This window comes from Aulonocara stuartgranti, assembly GCF_965226115.1.
Source record: "Aulonocara stuartgranti genome assembly, chromosome: 14".
NCBI lineage: Eukaryota > Metazoa > Chordata > Actinopteri > Cichliformes > Cichlidae > Aulonocara > Aulonocara stuartgranti.
In genome coordinates, this window is record NC_138950.1 from 12,552,186 (window position 1) to 12,570,772 (window position 18,587).

The 18,587-nt window shown below is 39.5% G+C and overlaps 1 protein-coding gene across 2 annotated transcripts in view; it reads left to right on the forward strand.

Moving 5' to 3' along the window:
- The window catches only part of dph1 (diphthamide biosynthesis 1), a 76,139-nt gene that overhangs the window by 12,715 nt on the left and 44,837 nt on the right, over positions 1-18,587 (forward strand). For both annotated transcript variants that reach the window (XM_082503960.1, XM_082503961.1), the window contains one exon: positions 2,493-2,556. In XM_082503960.1, coding sequence (XP_082360086.1) covers positions 2,493-2,556 — 64 coding nt within the window. The remainder of the gene's footprint in view (positions 1-2,492; positions 2,557-18,587) is intronic.

The following is an 18,587-nucleotide window of genomic DNA, read 5'->3' on the forward strand; positions in this document are numbered from 1 at the left end:
GAGAAAGCTCTTCGTTTCTGTCAGCTGTGGCAGAGGTGTGGTCTGAAACCTTTCTCTGTTAATAAACTTGGCCTTTCCTGGGTAATGACCTGCCTCTCACAGCCTGCATGACACTTGGTGATCCCTTAACCTTTCATCAGCAAGAACTTCTCTGACTCTTTCTCCTTAGAACTGCTCTATCTATCACTCCATCTCATGACTATTCACTTTCAGCCTGCTCAGTCTTTTATTTGTCCCAGCTTTTATTGTTTAATGCCGTCACTGGCGCCGAAGTCTTGAAATGGTTTCAGGGCTAGTCATCTGAAAACATTTCTACACTGAATTCAAGGTCTTCGAGTTGTAATTCTCCACTGAGACATTGATGGATTTATTGAACTAAGGTGTGACAGAGTTTGACGGGAAGAAAATGTCACGGTTGATTGAAATAACGCCTTTGTTCCCAGATACTCGCTCAGTGTGTCAGACTTGGTGGCAGAGACTTCACACTGAACTGTTGAAGTCTTGTGCCTGCATGTCTGCAATATTAACTTCCACAAAAGGTATAAATAAAAAAGAAAACAACTGACAGGAGATATTGCTAGTATACAAACAGTGTAGACTAATATAATCCCAAACAGCAAACTACTGTAGCCAACACCTGTGTTTCAGAATTTTCAGACAGACATATACACACACAAAAAAAATCCTTTGTTACCATCACAGGTACACATTTTTCCTGATTTTTAGAATATCTATACGCAAGTCAAGTCTTTCAGCATCACAGTCAGCCTTTGCTGTAATATAAATAGAAAATTGGTTTCCAAGCATCTTAATAACAGATTAAATGTTTGCATCCTTTATCCAGACAAACTGTCGGCTTCTCAACTCATTTTTTTTTTTTTAAAATCACTGAAAATCGTTTCTCTTTGAGTTTGCTTCTGCTGATGTCAGCATGTTAGCTTTTTTTGCTTTGTGAGGAAATGATAGGATTAATGTAACTGGAACATCATTGGATTCTTAGTGAATTATGTAGGAAACGTACTGCAAAAACACCACAGCCTGTTTGTCAAGAAATCCCAGTTTCAATTTGTAGTTACTTTGTTTTCCAAGTAAATCCAAGTATATTTGCCCTGTAACCAGTAATCACAGTCCACAACTGTTTCTAATATAGCTGGCAAGTGGCTGGGATATATTTTGAATATAAATGTTGTGTTGTTGAAAACAAAATGATAAGAATTTGTATATTGGTGTCATTGTTTTTAACATTAAAAAAATGTCACAAAAACAGATACAATTGACATTTTATTGATTTTTATGCTTTTGCTTCTTAGGTTTGGTATATTTCTAGTTTAAAAGCTTACAAAATGTTCATTTAAGCTAATTTATTTCAGTCCCCTTTGGACTTGTGTCTAGTATGATGTCCAGTCATCATTATTGAGAAAACAAAAAAACACTTCAAATTTCCTTGTCTATGACAGAGTACATTTAATAAAAGTGTCTGCTTTCTAGTGGCTAAGAATCTCTCATATAACACTGATTTGTCTTATTTATTTTTTTAAAAATGAATATGCATGAACGTGTTTCATTTCACTGATTGCAGCCAGAGAGCAGTTTAAGAAGAGGGGAGAAAAAAAAAGCCCAGAGATTGAAATGAGACACTAGGCACTTTGGTAAATGTTGCCCTATCATCTCAGGTGGTGTAGCATATCAGTAGAGGTATCGGTGCAAATTAACTGATTCATTTTATCTTCAGTGCTCGCAAGTGCAAGTGTTTTGCTCGCATTTGGGAATAAATTTAATGTGTGCAAACAAATACTCGACTTAAAAGTATTAAAAAAAAATTAAACTCCACCAGTCTTTCTCTCTCTCTTTTTAAAAAAAAGAAATGGTTAAAAACACAAAAACAATTTGCCGATCATTTGTGTCATAAGTTTCCCCTTTATATATGTCAGCCTTCAAACTCATACACATATTTGCAGACAGCAAATACACAGGATTGTGGCATAGACAGTGAATCCAAGTAAGGAATGCAGGTGAACATAAAGATATTGTTTTGCTGGGGTAAAAAAACAACCTCAGGCTGTGTAAAAATGAGAGCCTTTGTAAGTAAAAAAGCCTTAAAAAGAGTTATTTATCACAACACCTGTTCAAGCATCAACCTGTAGAAAAGTGATTTTTCTTTTCTTCAACCAGTCATATCCACCCACCTTGTGGGGGAAAAAAAAAGAAAAGATCTAGTAGCAGGCCTTGAGCTGCAGAGACAGACCTGGGGTTATTGGTTTGGACTATATTTCCAACAACCTGTCACCCACAAAAATAAACCAAGAGCACTACTGTGGAGAGAGGACAAATCCTATGAAATGTCACTGTTTGCTGTCAGTGGAGCACTCTGAACCAGAAGCAGCAGCTATGTATAGCTGTACAGTTGAGAAAGTATCAAATAACATCTTGTCATCCCTCTAATGCAAGCATGTAACTTTTCTATTTGTTTTCTTTCTCCGGTCTCTCTCCAGTTGCTTTGCAGCTTCCAGAGGGCCTGCAAATGTTTGCCTGCATCATCAGTGACATCATTGAACGGTAAGCCACATTTAAAAAAAAAAATAAAAAAAAATGATTTCATACTTGCTTGAAAGATAATTTCAATCTCAGACTTCCCACCCATGTGTTGTGTTGTGGTTTTAAAAGCCATTCTAACTTTGCACTGTTATAATTTGCACTTGTTTGCCCCATGCAACTAATTTCTGTGTTCACCTTTCTGTCAGATTTGAGAACAAATTTAGATGGATTTGTTTGGAAAGCTGCAGTTAGCTTATTTAAAGCCTAAAGTTAGCTCAATAGGTTTTGGGGAATAAATACCTAAATTGTGCTTCGATAAACCATCACAGTGGACTTGAAATGAATAATCAAGATGGTGGAATTTCAGTTAGCCATTGCTTTTTTTTTTGTCTATAATTTGTCCTATTTCGTAGATGGTAGACCATATAAACATGACTATAATTGTAGTTTATGTGGTGGAGAAAGGTCAAAGTCTCCACTTCAGTCATATCGTGTTTGATCCAGAGGCAAAACAACAAGTGTCGTTGTCAAAGTACTTATGCACCAGTGTGTAGATGTTCACACTCTGTTTTGTGTGATTCCTCTACATCAAAGTTTTAGAATGCAAAGTTAGCACAGCATCGAGGTCCACTGTAACCACTTCATAAGAAAATATCCATACATTCTCTTCCACTTACAGCTGGTGTAGAAACCAGCATCATGACCACTTGGTATTGGAGAGCAACAGCCTTATCATAATTCCCCACCTTTGACTCAATCAGAGATTCTAAGGCATTACTCAGGTTTAGGACAGAGCAGATAACAGCCTCCCTTGCTCATAGCCCACAGCGGAGGAGGGAAGCGATATTATTCTTGTTAATTACAGTGCGTTTCAGCCTGCATATTCCCTATTACACACCAGCACTCAATCACACAGACACCACAACTTTTTTTCCCCCCTCCATCCCACAGTGAGCAGTGCTTAAGCAATAATGTCCACTAGACCTAATAGTTTGTCTTTGAAGCTACCCTGTGGTTTACCCTGCTCTCTGCTAAATAAATTTGGTTATTCAATGTTTAGGAAAACACAAATCATAAAGCACACTCAAGTGAGAGCACTGCTTTGGAATTTGTTAGTATAAGTGTCTTCTTTAAGAAAATGACTGTTATGATTAAACACTCGGAGTGGATTCCTTTCATATGTGTTTAGCCAGTGGCAGCTTCATTATGTTATGGGCAAGATAAAGAAGAGTTGTAGGATTTACCATAAATTTTTCAGGCAGGGTGCACCATTATTATGGTTTTCACAATTAGACATACTTTATATTATTATTGCAAAAAACTCTTTGCTAAAATGTGTTTCTGCTTTACGTCGTTTCCATTTTCTGTTCTGACACCATCATTTTTGTTCATCATTTCTCCTGCTGTATCATTCTCCCTCTATCCAGACTCCGGCTTTATCTTTCTGTCATTCTCTTTACAGACATTTCTTACTTTTTTATCACAAGAAAGATGATAGTGAAGTTTTGATGATAGGATCTGATCTTATCAGTCGTATTGCTATCAGACTGAGAGCTGCTACTGTGTGCTTCATGAAATTTAAACCACACAGCTATATAGTCCAGTTATATGTTCAAGTTATGACTGTTCATCATAAATCTACCAAATCGGCCACATCTCTTCTAATGAGAGCAATTAGAAGACACTAATTGCTTTTCTCGCTGTCTTCTACCTCGTTCTCTATCTCTTGTGTCTGTGTATTTTTCACCCCCTCCTCACCATCCACATTTGTCTTCCAGGCTGCAGAGTACAACATGGTTCTCACGGTTTTCCTTCATTAGGTTCTGCGCTATAGTTTCCCTGCCTCCAGAGACTTTTTCTTCTATCTCTGCTGTCTTAGTAGGAATTTCAGCTCCATACTTTCCAGATTTAACAGATGGGTTCTTTGATTACTGGATAAACATCAGAGCCTGTTCAAAGTACTGAGTATCTGCCATCTTTCCAACAGATTGACAAGTTGACAAGTATCATTTGAGTGCATCGACTTATTTTGACATAGTCTTCTCTGCAAAATCTTAAAAAAAAAAAAACGCTCTCATCGATGCTCATCCATGTTGGTCACAAGGAGCCCAAAAATGCGATTTTGTCTTAGGTTTCAACGTTATTGCAGTTTGACTTCTATTTTTTTTGGCCATTATTTGTAGTGGTCAGGTACTACAAGTCTACAAATTCCTCTGGTGCACATGCCGGACATGCCGTTAATGTCACATTGCAATGAGTTTACATTTACATTTCACATTTCTTCTTCTGTTAGGTAGAGTAAATATGATGGATATCTTCATATTTACAAAACTCGGGTTAAATGTTCGCTTATGTTGAGAATGATGACCAGAATTCATAAAAAGTTGTGAAGAATAGGTACTGTTTTGTTTTGTTTTGTTTTTTTAACTCTGACTTTTTTAATATCTCATCTCACCCTGAGAGGCAGGGCTTAGCTGTGGCTGACTCATAAGTACAGAGTCACCATGAATCTGTCAGTTTTTCTATGTCTAAATAGGAAACTGGTGATTCCCAGAAGTCATTTAATAGCACACAAGAAGTCCACTTCCCTATATAGCGATATCCTGATCTGGCTGACTGAGAATCTTCTTAGACATACTTTGTTTTAATTATGTGATAGCCACAAGGCTTTTTGAATCAAACAATTAATCTAGGAACCGTCATCTGGGGGCTCCTTAGGGTATAATCTTTGATCCTGGTGTGTCGATACTCTGTATAGTAATTGGAGCATTTGTAAGGTGGCCATGGTTTAACTCTTTTTTACTGCTGCAACAACCTTGTGCCCAGCAATTACGTACAGTCACGATAAAGGTCTTAAAATTGCAATATAACCTGAAATCCCTCTATAGCAATTACAATTCGGGACAAATGTTTTATTGATCGGAATTCTGCAAATCACCATAAGCATCCTAAGATGAATCTAGGACAAAATTAGATGAATGACAAGAACCTTTAGAAGTTTGCACAGCTTGCAGCTGACCTCATGTCACACAGCTTATGCTAAAGGCTACCAGAGGTCTCACAGGGCAGCTTTGCCATCACCATCACTATCACCCCTGTACTCGTGAGACGGGGCTGAGGTCCATATGAAAATGGGGATGAAAGGCCTAAGCTGCCCTCAGAGTAAGAAGCTTCAGCTGGATGGACTGCTAAGTCTTAATGAGGACAAGCTGCTCTGAATTATGGCCATTCCCATGGCACAGTTAATAGACTTCGGCCAAAACTGTATTAATGCATACTTTTAGCTTGCCCCACTGTGACTGTAAAAGAGTAGCATGACAATTCATAGATGGATGGATGGATGGATAGATAGACACAGCACCACAGACTACAGTGTCTAAAACACCTTAAAAATATTGCTATATTACATGTTTCTGAATGGTTCAAAAGAATTAAAGCCCAACAGTCAACAAATCAGAGACAATAGTGAATGAATAGAACTTAGATGAGATCTGTACCTAGAAATGTTAATGAATGAATGACTCACTGCTCTCTGATAGAGTTAACAGATCAGCCAGTCTCATATGTACCATGAACAGTGGTGTAATTTCCACTGGGGATTGGTGGGCATATCCGTCTTAATGTTCAGAATGGTATTTTTGTCCCTCCTCCAACGTTTAGAGTTTCCGTTTGGCTCTAGTATTAAAATCTATTTAAACATTATCCTCTTACTGTCCAGCTGCCAAAATGATACTCTGAGTGGTTAATGTGACTCATGCAAGTCACCTTCATTGTTATTATGCACTCGAGGAAATTAACCTTTCCTTGAGTACCAAGTCATTTGTGAACTTTAACTGCCCTAGGTTTCACCTAAGGCATTATACAAGGTGAGATAGACTATATATTGGCACATTGTCTTTGGCGTAGGATCTTGGAGTTGTAATCAACCTAAGAGGAAACCAGCTTGTACTATTCAGGGCTGAAAACTGTTGTTCCCTCATGTGCATTTTGTAATGTAATTTATTCAGAACATCTTAAAAGGTGGTGTTAGAAAATTAAAAGGTCTTTGTACATATACAGATATTATTTATATTAGTTATTTGCTAATATATTGATATTGACATGTATGATGACCAATAAATGAAAATATTAAAAATAAAGAAGAGATCTTAGAAACACCCTTCAGCTATGTTACAAGTACTGATATTGCATAGTTTGTTCACTATAGGGCAGTCTGCATACCTGTTGGCAGCGTGTATTTGGAACGTCACCAACACAACAACCAGTGGAGCAGAGCATAAACGAGTAATTAACAACTCATTGTGACCTTAAAACACATAACTTTTAAACCACATTGGAATATTATCTCAGTAAGGACTCATAAATGACTTCACATGACAAATATTAGGGAAGTCTGTTTTAAAGTTTTGTGTGTCTGAAAGAAAAGAAAATATGGGCTTATATATTAGATTTTTAAATCATTATATACAGGGAGTGCAGAATTATTAGGCAAATGAGTATTTTGTCCACATCATCCTCTTCATGCATGTTGTCTTACTCCAAGCTGTATAGGCTCGAAAGCCTACTACCAATTAAGCATATTAGGTGATGTGCATCTCTGTAATGAGAAGGGGTGTGGTCTAATGACATCAACACCCTATATCAGGTGTGCATAATTATTAGGCAACGTCCTTTCCTTTGGCAAAATGGGTCAAAAGAAGGACTTGACAGGCTCAGAAAAGTCAAAAATAGTGAGATATCTTGCAGAGGGATGCAGCAGTCTCAAAATTGCAAAGCTTCTGAAGCGTGATCATCGAACAATCAAGCGTTTCATTCAAAATAGTCAACAGGGTCGCAAGAAGCGTGTGGAAAAACCAAGGCGCCAAATAACTGCCCATGAACTGAGAAAAGTTAAGCGTGCAGCTGCCAAGATGCCACTTGCCACCAGTTTGGCCATATTTCAGAGCTGCAACATCACTGGAGTGCCCAAAAGCACAAGGTGTGCAATACTCAGAGACATGGCCAAGGTAAGAAAGGCTGAAAGACGACCACCACTGAACAAGACAAACAAGCTGAAACGTCAAGACTGGGCCAAGAAATATCTCAAGACTGGTTTTTCTAAGGTTTTATGGACTGATGAAATGAGAGTGAGTCTTGATGGGCCAGATGGATGGGCCCGTGGCTGGGTTGGTAAAGGGCAGAGAGCTCCAGCCCGACTCAGACGCCAGCAAGGTGGAGGTGGAGTACTGGTTTGGGCTGGTATCATCAAAGATGAGCTTGTGGGGCCTTTTTCGGGTTGAGGATGGAGTCAAGCTCAACTCCCAGTCCTACTGCCAGTTTCTGGAAGACACCTTCTTCAAGCAGTGGTATAGGAAGAAGTCTGCATCCTTCAAGAAAAACATGATTTTCATGTAGGACAATGCTCCATCACATGCGTCCAAGTACTCCACAGCGTGGCTGGCAAGAAAGGGTATAAAAGAAGAAAAACTAATGACATGGCCACCTTGTTCACCTGATCTGAACCCCATTGAGAACCTGTGGTCCATCATCAAATGTGAGATTTACAAGGAGGGAAAACAGTACACCTCTCTGAACAGTGTGTGGGAGGCTGTGGTTGCTGCTGCACGCAATGTTGATGGTGAACAGATCAAAACACTGACAGGATCCATGGATGGCAGGCTTTTGAGTGTCCTTGCAAAGAAAGGTGGCTATATTGGTCGCTGATTTGTTTTTGTTTTGTTTTTTAATGTCAGAAATGTATATTTGTGAATGTGGAGATGTTATATTGGTTTCACTGGTAAAAATAAATAATTGAAATGGGTATATATTTGTTTTTTGTTAAGTTGCCTAATAATTATGCACAGTAATAGTCACCTGCACACACAGATATCCCCCTAAAATAGCTCAAATTTAAAACAAACTAAAAACTACTTCCAAAAACATTCAGCTTTGATATTAATGAGTTTTTTGGGTTCATTGAGAACATGGTTATTGTTCAATAATAAAATTATTCCTCAAAAATACAACTTGCCTAATAATTCTGCACTCCCTGTATTGTCATTAATTTAAAAAAAAAACCTCTCTGTATAAATTCTGTATCAGTTAGGTTTTATTATCAGAATGCAACATTTTTTGGCCACGCTAATCCCAATCATATGTTGACTTTGTTGTATCTGTAGAAAATAGAGCTCTTTAATAGTGGCCCGTTGTAGTTTCCTACAACACTCTGCAAATGTTGACATAGCTATGTGAATTCACAGATGCGAAGTGAGCAAAGAAAAGCTTTCAAAGCAAAAGAGAGACTTGTTTAGAGGCAGCAGTGAAGGATGTCCTGTCACAGTTCAATGCGTTTTTTTTGCCTTTGACGGTATGCCAGCTGTCTCGTTCTAGGTTTTAAACATACTTTCATGAACTTAAAACACTATTTACTTCAGCTGCTTTTCTGACAGTGTATGACTATAAAGAGACAAGGAAAAAGCATGTGTATCTCCTATACATGGAATTTACACACAGCTTCTGTTGTTAACAGCTGAAATGAAAAATGAAACATTCAGTTTTTTGTGTCTGAACACAAGGTTCTTATACTATATATTAATCGCAAAATATAAAATAGAACAATTCAAACACATCCATTATATAATTTTGTTTGTGCCTAATTTGTAAAAAGGTCTTCCGATAAAGCAGTATTTAAGTGTGTGCTTCAATCTGATGAAATAATGAACAATTCTATTATTTTTTGTATCCAACAAACATTTGATTTTTATTAATATTCATTCAATTCATTGATATTAATTGAATTAAACTAGGGGTGGGTTTTGATAATCGATTTATCGATTAAAATCGATTCTGGCTTGAATAACGTGATATCGATTCATTAAAATCCTGAATCGATTTTTTTAATATTAATTTATTTTGCCCGAAACACCAGAATCTCAGGTTAAACCTCACAAAATTTCAAGAACCACCAAACAGCTAAAACAGTAAATGAGAGCAGGTACACAGATTCTGCACAAAGATGTAAACACAAAGCGCGACCCGCCGATGGATCAGAATCAGTGAGATGTCGCCTTTCTCACCTGATGGCATGGACACGGTCGGGGCTGAAAGCAGACAGCTCGCTGATTCTGATGTTTCGGAATCAGCGAGCTGTCCGAGCTTTGTGTTTACGCCTTTTTTGCGCTGGTTCTAAAGCTGTTAGTTTTATCTCTCTCCAAACATTATTGACCGAACCAGCTGCGAAAGAAGATCCAAACTACGCTTCACAAAAACATCGTCATGAATTCACTCTGACTTTTGCTGTTTTGTTTCCACCACACTTCATGCACAGGTCTCTCTCTCTCTCTTTTGCCACTCTACAATAGTAGGAGTGGCAAAATCTACAGTTTGGTACATCATGAGAAAGAAAGAGAGTGGTGGTGAACTCAGCAATCCAAAAAGACCTGGATGCCTAAGAAGACAACAGTGGTGGGTTATTGCAGAATCGTTTTCATGGTGAAGAGAAACCCATTGACAACAGCCAAGCAAGTGAAAAACACTCTGCAGGAGGGAGGTGTATTGAAGTCGTTCCACCACTTGACCTCCGTCAGACTCTCAGCCAGGTTCACCATAGCACTCCTTTTATTGTGGTTACATGAATATGCATAGGGTCATTAACATATGACGTCTACATACAAACAAAGAGTACCGTGTGTGTGTGTGTGTGTGTGTGTGTGTGTGTGTGTGTGTGTGTGTGTGTGTGTGTGGTCCTGCTGATCAAAGGGTCATATAACATGAAAGCACAAAAGGGTACATCCTTGGTCAGGAAGAGGGTAGTCTCCCCCTCACCCTAGATGGTTCATCCTAGATAACACGGTGAGGAAGTCCAGCAGTTCATCTAAACAAAAAGCACTTAGACTAGAACAGACGTAGCTACGTTAATCCTACCATAAAACAATAAATGGCCTGTAATGGTAAATGGCCTGTATTTATATCTCTAAGCATTCTTTCTTGAGCTCTCAGCGAAGGCGGTCGCACTTTCTCCTCTCCTCCTCACCCTTATCTTCCCTGCTTCGCCTCTATGTCCTTGTCTTGTCTTGTGTGAATTTACTTTCCCTGGAACAGTCTCTCACTGTCGTTCTCTAAACCTAAAAGAGAATTATGGATTTGATCAACTGGTCTCTGAGTGCTATTGACACCCTTAACGAGAAGTCGGGGCTCGGGAGAGCCTGAGTGCCCTGGAGGGACTTTCCCTGCCGGTTACACGATGGACGGGTGGAGAACTGGAGGACCGTGTGCCTGGCGGGACTGTCGATCGAGGACGCTGAAGATATCTACCTATTCGGAACCATGATAACAGGGTTCATGCTGATCGGCGTTGGCTTAGCCCTGGTTTATCAGAGAAATAAGAAAGCGGAACCGGCTGTTCAAACCCCCACAAGGCTGCCCGCTGGATTCGAAGCGACGGGACGAGGTGCGACCTCTCACAACGAACGTAATATGGTCAACACCTTGGAGACGCTTACAGCTGCTGTGAAGGCTCAAAACAACACCATTGAGCGTATGAGGGGAAACATCAGAGAGAGGCCTGCTCAAAATGAGACCCTTGAGCGACAGTTGGAAAACATCGCGGAACGGATCACTGCAGTTGTGAGGTCTCAGAATCAAAAGACTGACAACACCACGGAACAGAAGTTTGATACCATCATGGGGAGGCTCGCAGCTCTTCAACGGGAGATCGAGAGACCAGCCTCGGAGTGCTAGAATTCGAGCTGCTCACAAAGGAGAAATCAACAATATTCAACATTTGGACACCACGGCCCCAGTTGCAGGCCCAAGGCTGGAGCCCACCAAAACAACTCCCTGATAACGACTGTGTGATGACTATTCTTCCCGCCCCATGAAGGACACCTGGATTGGCTGGAGGACTGTTTACTTAGCCTGATAGGCCGAAGGACACTGTCTCAGCTAAACTATGGACACGCACGCACACACACACACTTACACTGATAAGCACTCACTCATCCCCCTCCCTTTCCAACGCCTTCGATGCTTGTGCCCTACCGGGGATGATAGCAGTCAACTGGACCAGCACAGATGCTGCAGGACCGGATGCGCTGTCTACGCCGGCTCTCTCTTACCCTTTACCCGCCCTGTTGCTTGTCTCGTGTTTCTATGGTGTATTGATAGTCATGTGCTTTTGTGCTGAGGTGTTTTTTCTTTTATCAAACTGTTCTCCCACTAGGAGCTCAGTCTGAGTGGAGTTTTTTTTTCTCCTCCTCTTACCTCATGTAGTGTATTTTCGTTGTTTTTTTCCTATCAGCCTACCTTCTGACATGTCTGCCCAATGTGATGTTTGTGTAAAGTTGGTCAGAAGGTTCCTTTGTGAGTGCGCATGCGCCATTAGCGTGCTGCCTGCTGTAACCCCTAATTTCCCTCGGGATGAATAAAGTATTCTGATTCTGATTCTGATTTATATAGCGCTTTTACTAGTCCCTAAGGACCCCAAAGCGCTTTACATATCCAGTCATCCACCCATTCACACACACATTCACACACTGGTGATGGCAAGCTACATTGTAGCCACAGCCACCCTGGGGCGCACTGACAGAGGCAAGGTACGACCTCTCTCATGCTCCTAGAGTGCTCTCTAATGCACACAAAGTTTGCAGACTATTAAGGATCAAACCTCTATCAATCTAAAACTACTTATAAAACTCTAAGCATACATAAGTAAATATTTCTAAGCATAAATGACAATCAACAATACAAAACCTAACACTAAGACTTTGTCAAAAAACATTTTAAAAAAGCCAGCACCGTTCTGGAAAAACATCCTTTTGACAGATACAACCAAGATTAACCTCTACCAGAATGATGGCAAGAAAAAAGTATGGAGAAGGTGAGGAACGGCTCATGATCCAAAGCATTCCACATGTAAAACACGGTGGAGGCAGTGTGATGGCTTGGGCATGCATGGCTGCCAGCAGGACTGGGACACTAGTGTTTATTGATGATGTGACACAGGACAGAAGAATCCAAATGAATACTTTGGTGTTAAGAGACACTGTCTGCTCAAATCCAGCTAATTGCAGTCAAATTGTTTGGGCAGCGTTCCATAATACAGATAGACAATGATCCAGAACATACAGCCAAAGCAACCCAGGACTTTATTCAAGCAAAGAAGTGGGATATTTTTGAATGGCCAAGCCAGTCACTTGATCCTAACTCAATTGAGCAAGACTAAACTTCAGACAGAAAGGCCTACAAACAAACAACAACAACTGAAAGTTGCTGCAGAGCATTAAAAAGGAGGAAACCCATCATCTGGTGATGTCCATGAGTTCAAGACTTCAGTCTGTCATTGCCAGTAGAAGGTTTTCAACCAAGTATTAGAAATTAACATTTTAGTTTCAGTTATTTCATTTGTCCAACTTTGAGTCCCTGAAATGAAGGGATTGTGCACTTCAACTGTATCTGAGTTCTTTCATTTAAAATTCAATACAATACAATACATTTTGGTTCAATATAGAACCCAAATGAGAAAAAAGTTGTCTCTGTCCAAATATTTAGGAGTCTAACTGTATTTATTCTAGTGCTGCATTTGAAAATCTGGTTTTGGCATAGGAAGTTCTAATCCAAATTATGCATACTAGTCTTTAACCAGTGTGATTCTGCAGTGCTTCATGTAAAAAAGCCTAGAATTGCGTTATTTACATTTGAAGTAGAGCAGGGCGATATGACCAAAAATATTTATCATGATATACATTTGAAAATTTGCGACAACGATATAACTGACGATATAATTGACACTAGACAAACACTTTACAACTCCACAACTTTATTAGTTCAAAAAAACAAAAAAACCCCAATGTATTTTCACTTAAACAAGCAGCTGTTTTTTTATGTGCATTAAAGTTATATAAAAATGTAACAGTGCAAATGCAAATTCCTCGCTGACAGTTTAACCAAAAGGCATTTCCAGTGGAAATTGGCCAACATATCCTCAGCATAACCATGTATACTATCCACAAAACTTAAAAAGAGGTTATACACACACAATACGGTAATATTATGTTGAAGCACAGTACGTATCACTCCGCGAGGCTCCTGCCTACGATAGCCGTAATGCTCCGACAATCCATCAAGCGGTGCGGGTTTGTAGTTTAGCAAATTCGTACTAAAACATTTGACAGATTTTCGAGCGCCATGTACCACATAACCAGAATTCATACATAAGGCACACGGGATTATAAGGAGCACTGTCGATTTTCAGAAAAATCAAAGGATTAATTTTAAGCGTGCCTTATTTTCCAAAAAACACGGTAATAACAACGGCCCGCTAGCATGCGTTACCAAAAATAGTGCTTTGTTGTGTATCTGACGGACGAAAGCTAAACCAGTTCCACACCACTGAAGTTACAGCATTTTTACAAACCAATTCTGGTTCATCCGTTTCATTCAACGATCCGCTTTCGCCCTTCTCATTCTCCGTTGCCACCATGCTTTTTTCTGCCATGTGTGTATGAAAACAAAGGCACTGCGCATGCGCGTTTTACCCATATTCTATTGTGATATTTCATTTTCTTATCGTTGGCCAACATTATACCGGTATTACTGTGAACGGTATGATATGGCCCAGCCCTAATTTGAAGTTAAATGTAGTGGACAATATCAGGATTTGCACTCTACTGATCACATGACATCATCTCCCCCTTCCCCCCATGCTGTAAAGAATGACATATAGCACAACATCTGTTAAAAACAATTGAGTGCATAATGCTTAAGAAGAAGAAAAACAGACAGGCAAAAATTAGGTCAAGGAATCAGTAAAGATAAGTGTCGTCTTACAGAAAATCTTGGCAGTAACCAAAATGTTCATTTCCAGTGGACCTGGCAGTTGCCTTAAAATGATTACCTCAGGTTCAGGTTTTTATGCAGATTGACAGAAAAAATGTTCCAGGTTTTTATAGTGCCTTTTAATGAGGTCCATATTTATAGAAACATGAGTATGAAGGAAGCGTTCCCAAAAGTGGCAAAAGAAATAAAGATAGAACGGTGACTGAGCCTACGCATTGACAAAAATGGCCAACCACGGCATTTAGTTTACAGTGATGAGTCAGGGATTTGCAGTTTGTAACAACAGTGCACCGTAATAAATGGTGTCTAACTCATAAAAAAAAGAAGAAGAAGAAGAAAGTGATGTCACAGAAAATGACTAATGCAGTGTGAATGCTAGCATGCCAATGTAAGTATTTAGCTCACAGTGACACACACACACACATCCTTCAGTTTCCTTATGTGTTTGAACATGTCAAATTTCTAAAAAGACATTGACTTAATTTATTTATTTTTTATAAACGGTATATAGATGGAATATATTTTCACATCTTACATGGATAGATTTTTCCAGATGCGTGTGTTTAAAACTTTTTTTTCAGAAAAGGTAAAGAAGTCAAAAGACAAATGTCAGGAAAAAGTGTGCACTAACAGTACTGTCTGAGCAAGAATAGGATTCAGTCAGGTCTGACCAGTTAGGGGAGCTGATGTGGTGACAGTTGGTTCTGGGATGCTCATTGTAGAGCTGTCTGCAGAAGTTGCATAAACCCATGAGATGGAAGGCACTTATCTCGTGATTCGAATGTTTTCTGTCTTTCTCCATCATGTACTAACGTAGATAACTGACAACATAGGTGTTAGATGGCTCAGGTAAGAGTTGTGACAGATGTGGTCTGTTGGTAAATCAAGGTACAGTAGGCACACAGAGCCCTGAGACATCTCTAGCTCCTTCACCATAGCTATCTTCATCCATCAGAATAGATTGCTCTACATGCTGCACAACAAGTTGAATCATTTCTGTGGGAGCAGCAGCCACAGCCCACAGCCTCCCAGGGTAAATGTCAAATCCACCATTAGGAAGGAGCCTGGTAGGAGCCTCCAACGCCTTTTTGCCCTCACATCGTCACAGTCTTCACAGCTCCCACAGCACAGCTGAGCTGTAGCATCAGATCTGGGCATAGATGAGTGAGTGAATGTGTATATGTGCCAGAACTTTTTATTTTTTTATCTGCATATTTGTCTGGTTTTGTGCATACACACACCCTGGTTGTGTTTCTGTGTGATTCAAGCTTCTGCCTGTTATTCAGCTTTATAAGATATTCAAACAGGAGATTCTCATAAATTAGCTGGCAGCTCCCCCCATAAAGACATGTGCTGTCTAATTAGCTCTCTTGCTATCTATACCTTTACTACCCGAAACATATGCTTTAACAATATCTCAGTATCCACTACCTTTCTGTACTTGTGACATCTCTGCAAAGAAAGACTTGGAATTTATAATCCTGGCGGCAAAATCTAAACCTCCCGCCCTGTACCCCTTCTTACTTTTGTATGTGAAAACAGGCATTTGGTTTGAATATTTTATGTTGTATTTGAAGAAAGCAAGCTGCAACATTACTTATCTCAAGTTTAACCCCTGGTGTATGGGGTAAGGTAAACTAGAAGACCCACACTGATGTCCATGTGATCCTTAGAGGCAAAGACACACACACACACACGCACACGAAAGCCTAAAAAAACTACTGGTTCTGTCTTTTCTAACCATAATCACATCTCATCTGGTTTTGGTGCGGTGTAGGTGGCATCATGTCCTAGAGTGGAAATCCTGATAGGTGCTCACACTTACACTGTGTAATATGAGATCTTCGAAGATAGCACCTTGGAAATTGCCTTAGCTGTCATGAAAGTACAATTGATTCCATCTGCAGATAGAGCAAGAAAAGAAGTAGCCATTTTGGACTTAGACAAGACTTGATAAGCCAGATGGATGTTGGAGTGTTTATTTTTAAAATCTAACCTTTGACTGTTGAATGAAATGTGAAGATAGTAATGGGTGAGGACAGTGATGAGACCACTGGGATTATCTTAGCATGGATACTTTATACTTATAAAGTAATTATATTAGCACATTTCCCCAGTGTGTCAAAGAGATAAGCAATGCCTAGTGCTGAAGGTTACAGTCCCGCTGTTCTTTCCCCAACATAACCAGTCAGACTGGCCATAATCATTCTCATTTCATATGGCGCAGTCCCAGGCAGTGCCATGTAATTGTACTCACAAAGAGCCGTGTAATATTATGCACACCCTAGAAAGAATGTATCAGAAGAATATTACACATGCTTTTAAAATGTCCTTTTACAGTAATGAAACTGACATTGCTGTGGCAGTTGAAGGGCACACCAGTGGGGTTGCATAATCTGCAAACTGGGAGGAATAAAAAAATGTATAAAGATATATTTTAAAGTTTTGTGGGATCAACTTAGTATTTCAAATCCCCATTAAATGAACATAGACTGGTCAGGTGGACACAATGTCTGGCATATTTTTCTATTTGCTATAGAAAAGTAGTAGCTCAATTTTGTTTCCTATTTTCAAATTAAAAAATTGACATGCATTCCATCCATCGCCCACTTATCTAAAGTGAGGTTGTGATTAGGGGTGGGTTTTTATAATCGATTTATCGATTAAAATAGATTCTGGCTTGGATAACGTAAAATCGATTCATTAAAATCCTGAATCGATTTTTTAATATTAATTTATTTTGCCCGAAATGCCAGAATCTCAGGTGAAAGATCACAAAATTTCAACAACCACCAAACAGCTAAGACAGTAAATGAGAGCAGGTACATGGCTTCTGCACAAAGACGTAAACACACAGCGCGGACCCGTGGATCAGAATCAGTGAGATGTCGCCTTTCTCAGCTGACGGTCGGGGCTGAAAGCCGACAGCTTGCTGATTCTGATCCGCGGGTCCGCGCTGTGTGTTTACGCCCTTTTTGCGCTGATCATATGGCTGTTAGTTTTATCTCTCTCCAAACAATATTGACTGAACCAGCAGCAAAAGAAGATCCAAACTACGCTTCACATAAACATCGTCATGAATTCCCTCTGACTTTTGCTGACTTTTCAGGATAAAAATCACACTTCATGCACAGCTCTCTCTCTCTCTCTCTCTCTCTCTCTCTCTCTCTCTCTCTCTCTTTTCTGCATTATTCGCTTGCCTGTTACGCACAAGTCTACCGTTGTTTACAGCGCTGTCGGCCGACGTTTTTTTTTCCCTTTTACTTACTTCCGAAAAGTAAACCTAATTTCTGCCGTTCAATTTTGAACAAATTTAAACTTTTTAAAATTAAGCAAAATGCAAAACGCTTAGCCGTGTCTCTAATAAAACCGCTGTAACTTCAGAGGTAATGTTCATGTGTTGATTAATGGGTTTCTTTCGTTTTTGATGTACTGCAGATTATTTTTATAAAATCCCAGGCCAGGAAAATCACCTTCATGTTTTTCTGTGTTTTATCTTCAGCTACTTTGACACAAAGGCCTCTGGTGTGATGCTCACACCTTTGATAAAGTCTTGCATGTGTCAGCTTCCTTTTAATAGATACAAAAATATGTAAATGTACTGATCTGAATTATAATATTTCCGACTGTCAAAATTTCCCAGATTCAAATCGAATCGAATCGAATTAAATCGAATCATGGATCGAATCGATTCGGGACCTTGTGAATCGGAATTGAATCGATTCTAGAAATCAGTGACGATACCCAGCCCTAGTTGTGATGGCACTAGGCTAACCTGGATATTTTAGACATCCCCTTTCCCAGTCAGGCTTTCCAGTTCCTCCTGGGGAATCCTGAGGCCTTCTCAGGCCAGTTGAGATATCTGAACATAATCTCTCCAGTAGGTTCTGGGTTATACCCTGGGCTCTTTCCCAAGTTTAGCATGGCTGGAAAACCTCTAAAACGGGCCGGCAACCTTTCTGATAACGAGTGCCATCTAAAATTTCCTCAGAAGTCAGTGTGCCATATGATTACATTAACAATAAATTTAATAACGCTCTATATGAACAGTTACACACTATATAGAACAACTTTATAGAATTATATTTGTTTGCAGATGTTGGCAGCTATCAGCGAATAGTTATCAGATATTTTGGAACAAAAAAAAGACACTTTTTATCCATAACAGCAAATGAACTGTACAACAGAAAATGCAAATGCTATTTATAGTCTCCTCACAACAATGATAAGAAAAATAA